Source organism: Lactuca sativa, chromosome 3 (genome assembly GCF_002870075.4).
Source record: "Lactuca sativa cultivar Salinas chromosome 3, Lsat_Salinas_v11, whole genome shotgun sequence".
Classification (NCBI taxonomy): domain Eukaryota; kingdom Viridiplantae; phylum Streptophyta; class Magnoliopsida; order Asterales; family Asteraceae; genus Lactuca; species Lactuca sativa.
In genome coordinates, this window is record NC_056625.2 from 208,070,509 (window position 1) to 208,074,426 (window position 3,918).

Genomic DNA, 3,918 nt, shown 5'->3' on the forward strand with positions numbered 1-3,918 from the left:
ATTACTTCCGCACTTATTTTATAAGATTGTTAAGTAGATGGATTATGTTATGACTATTTCAGTTGTTTTAATTTAATGTAAGATGGGTTTTAAAAGTTTAAAATTTTTGCAAAAAAAAAATTTGGGTGTCACAAGTTGGTATCAGAGCCACAGTTTGAGGGAACTAGGCATTCTTGTGGATGTTCTAGACTCAAATTTGAGGCTCTATAAGAGTTTATTTTCTTTTTAAAATATTTTTCAAACCTTCTGAAGACTAGTAGTGGAAGATGTCGCGGTGTGCCAGTCAGCCAGCCAAGTAAGCCTTATTTCTTATGTTAAATGTTTATGTTAAATTGTTGACTATGAATTGGATTCTACTAGCCTTAAAATATTAGAATACACACTTAGTTAGTGTTAACATGTGAGAGAGTTGTAAAATTAACGACTAGAGTGAACTAGAAATTTTGAAACTAGACGCGAATGCGAAATTGGAACTTGTGTGGAAGGTAGTAGAAGGGTCCCTACTATTTGAAACATCGGTGCCGGTTTCAAGTCGGGGCAAGGTTGAAAAATTTTCGGCAAGCAGAGTGTTTTGTCTTCCTAGAAAAATATCTAGGCTGAATTGTTTCTAAGATTTTCCTTCTTCTGTGGATACCAATGGCTCCGCCTGCTCGACTTAATCAGCTCCAAATGGAGCAAGTTAGGGATATTGTCGCTGAGGGATTCAATAACGGTTTCAACGAACTAATCCCGGGTGTGACCAAAGACATAATCAACCAATTCAGTGCTCTTCTGGATGAGCGCCTCGCGGCTATTCCCGGGGAAGCGTTATTGGCTCTGCCTGTTCAGGATTCGGCATACTACTTCGAGAAGTTCAACAAGTGTAGCCCTCCTCTTTGGAATGGTGAATCCGACCCAGTTGCTGCTAAGCCCTGGGTGTCAGATGTTGAGGGCGCCTTCATAAGTGTTGGGTGTCCGGACCAGTACAAAGCAGTGATCGCCATGAATCAGCTGTGAAAAAGGGGAAAGACATGGTGGAACACCATCACCGCTCTATTGAACGAAGAAGAAGTGAGGGCCATGTCTTGGGCCCAATTTGTGGAGAGGTTCGAGGCACAATATGTGCCTAAGGTGGAGCAGCAGCGGATGCAACAAGAGTTCATGGCCTTACAGCAGACTACCGAGTCCGTTAGTGACCTGAACGCAAAGTTCTTGGAGATGCTATCTTTTTGCCCCTCGTTTCCTGGGAACGAGGCCTAGTTTGTCAGCCGGTACATGGCCATCCTACGTACCGAGATTCGGGAATTCGTTAGCATGCAGGAGTTCTCGACTTTATCTGCGATCATGAATGTAGCAAGGAGGAGGGAAATTGAGTTGCAGACCCAGTCCAAGAGGAAGGCCAATGACACCTCTTCCAAGACATCCAGAGATGCCCAGAAAAAGCAAAAGCAGGGTAGTAAGTCAAGGTATGAGTATAGGACGTCTTCAGGGCGAGAAAAATCTGTTGATATGCTACAACTGCAAAAAGCCAGGGCATAATTGGAAGAATTGTAGGGATCCCCCTACGAGTGCAGTACCTTATATTACTTCTGCAGTTCCCGTCTGCTATCACTGCAACGAGACGGGACACAAGAAGCTCGAATGCCCGAAGTTGAAGACTGGTAAAGGAGACGGGGGTACAAATCCTGCAATTGCATCGTCCTCTAAGGGAACCACTATGGTGACACGAGGTCGTGCTCACCAGATGACTGTGGAGGAGCCGGTGATTACAACAACAGTGGCAGGCACTTATTTGCTAGATACCGAGCTTGATGTTGTTATGTTTGATAGCGGTGCTACCCATTCTTTTGTATCTCACACGTTTATTAATCGTTTGGGGCATAGTATCGGAAAATTGGCTCACCCAATGGTTGTCGATGTTGCTGACAACCGCACTATTTATGTCACCGATGTTTATCGGGGTTACACTTTCAAGTTTTCTGGTGTTGAATTCCCCATTGATCTTATCCCTAGTGCGATGCGAGAGCTCTGCATTATCGTAGGCATGGATTGGCTTGATGCGTTTGATGCGGAAATCCATTGTGGTAAGAAGCAAGTTCGTGTTCGAAACCCTAGAGGTGGATAACTTATTATTCAGGGGGACATTCCCCGCCTGGCTATGGCTTCTTGCTCTTCTGCTATAGCACTAGACGACGTTCCTATCGTTTCCGACTTCAGTGATGTCTTTCCGGAGGAACTCCTTGGCTTGCCACCTATTCGGCAAGAGGAGTTTCACATTGATTTGGTGCTAGGTGCGACTCCGGTAGCGAAATCTCCTTACCGCTTGGCACCACCTGAAATGAAAGAGCTCCAAGATCAACTTCAAGAACTAAGTGATAAAGGGTTTATACCGCTAAGCTGCTCACCTTGGGATGCTCCTATTCTCTTTGTGAAGAAGAAAGATGGATCCCAGCGAATGTGTATTGATTATAGGGAGCTAAACAAGCGCACGATAAAGAATAGGTACCCGTTGCCACGTATTGACGATCTTTTCAATCAGCTTCAGGGAGCATCTTGGTTTTCCAAGATTGATTTACGTTCCGGTTACCATCAGATGCGGGTTCGTGAAGAAGACATTGAGAAAACAACATTCCGTACTTGATATGGGCACTTTGAATTCGTGGTGATGCCTTTTGGGCTCACCAATGCACCCGCAGCGTTTATCGATCTCATGAACCGGGTGTGTAGCCTGATGCTTGACCGTTCGGTCATAGTGTTCATAGATGATATCTTAGTCTATTCTAAGAGCAAAGAGGAGCATCAACAACACCTTCGGGAGATTCTGGAAACTCTGGCAAGAGAAAGGCTTTATGCTAAATTCTCAAAGTGTGAATTTTGGTTGGAAGAAGTTCAGTTCTTGGGGCATGTGGTAAAAAAACACGGTATTAAGGTCGATCAAGCCAAGGTTGATGCGGTTAAACAATGGAAGATTCCGAAAACACCTTCTGAAATTCGCAGTTTCTTGGGTTTAGCCGGTTATTACCGCAGGTTCATTGAAAATTTCTCTAAAATCGCCTTACGACTCACCCGATTGACCAAGAAATCAATGATTTTTGTTTGGGGCCCGGAGTAGCAGCTAGCGTTTGATGAGTTAAGGAAACGATTGTGTGATGCTCCGATTTTGGCCTTACCTGATGGGGTTGAGGATATGGTGGTTTACTGTGATGCATCGCTTCAAGGTCTTGGTGCCGTGTTAATGCAACAAGATAGGGTGATAGCCTATGCCTCCTGACAGCTGAAACCCCACGAACGAAACTACCCCACTCATGATTTGGAGCTTGGGGATGTTTTTTTCGCTCTTAAGATTTGGAGACACTATCTCTATGGAGTGAAGTTTATCATATACACTGACCATAAGAGTCTGAAATATTTGTTCGAGCAACGGGATTTGAATATGAGGCAGATCCGATGGTTGGATGTGGTAAAAGATTATGATTGTGAAATTCACTACCACCCCGGTAAAGCTAATGTGGTAGCTGATGCTCTCAGTCGTAAACAATCTGCCGAACCGATTCGAGCTAAGTGTCTCCGGATCACGATGGTGTCGTCTTTGTTAGATCTAATCCGGGACACCTAAAAGACGGCAATACTGGAGGAAAACATCAAGCGTGAGAAGATTGGGAAAGAGTTGCCTAAGATGGAATGAGACGGGTGGGGTTTGCTGACTCGCTATGGTAGGGTTTGGGTTCCATATACCGGGGGAAATCGGAAAACCCTAATGGATGAGTCTCATAAGTCAAAATTTTCTATCCATCCTAGTGCTACTAAAATGTATCGGGATCTTCATGAGGCTTACTGGTGGCATGGAATGAAGAATGATGTGCACAATACGAGATCAAATAGACTGTCAAATAATCGACTCTGCCCTAAGTCCACACCCAAACAAGGAAAAGGAAGTAA

General features: G+C 44.3%; 1 protein-coding gene across 1 annotated transcript; it reads left to right on the forward strand.

Annotated features, from left to right (window-relative positions):
- The first annotated feature begins 1,381 nt into the window (after positions 1-1,381).
- LOC111877555 (uncharacterized) lies at positions 1,382-2,104 on the forward strand. Its single transcript, XM_023874069.2, has one exon. The coding sequence runs from the start codon at positions 1,382-1,384 to the stop codon at positions 2,102-2,104; it is 723 nt and encodes a 240-aa protein (XP_023729837.2).
- Positions 2,105-3,918: the final 1,814 nt, after the last annotated feature.

Bases quoted from the DNA above. Each gene is read 5' to 3' on its own strand.
- LOC111877555 (XM_023874069.2), top strand. From the start codon at position 1,382: ATGACACCTCTTCCAAGACATCCAGAGATGCCCAGAAAAAGCAAAAGC.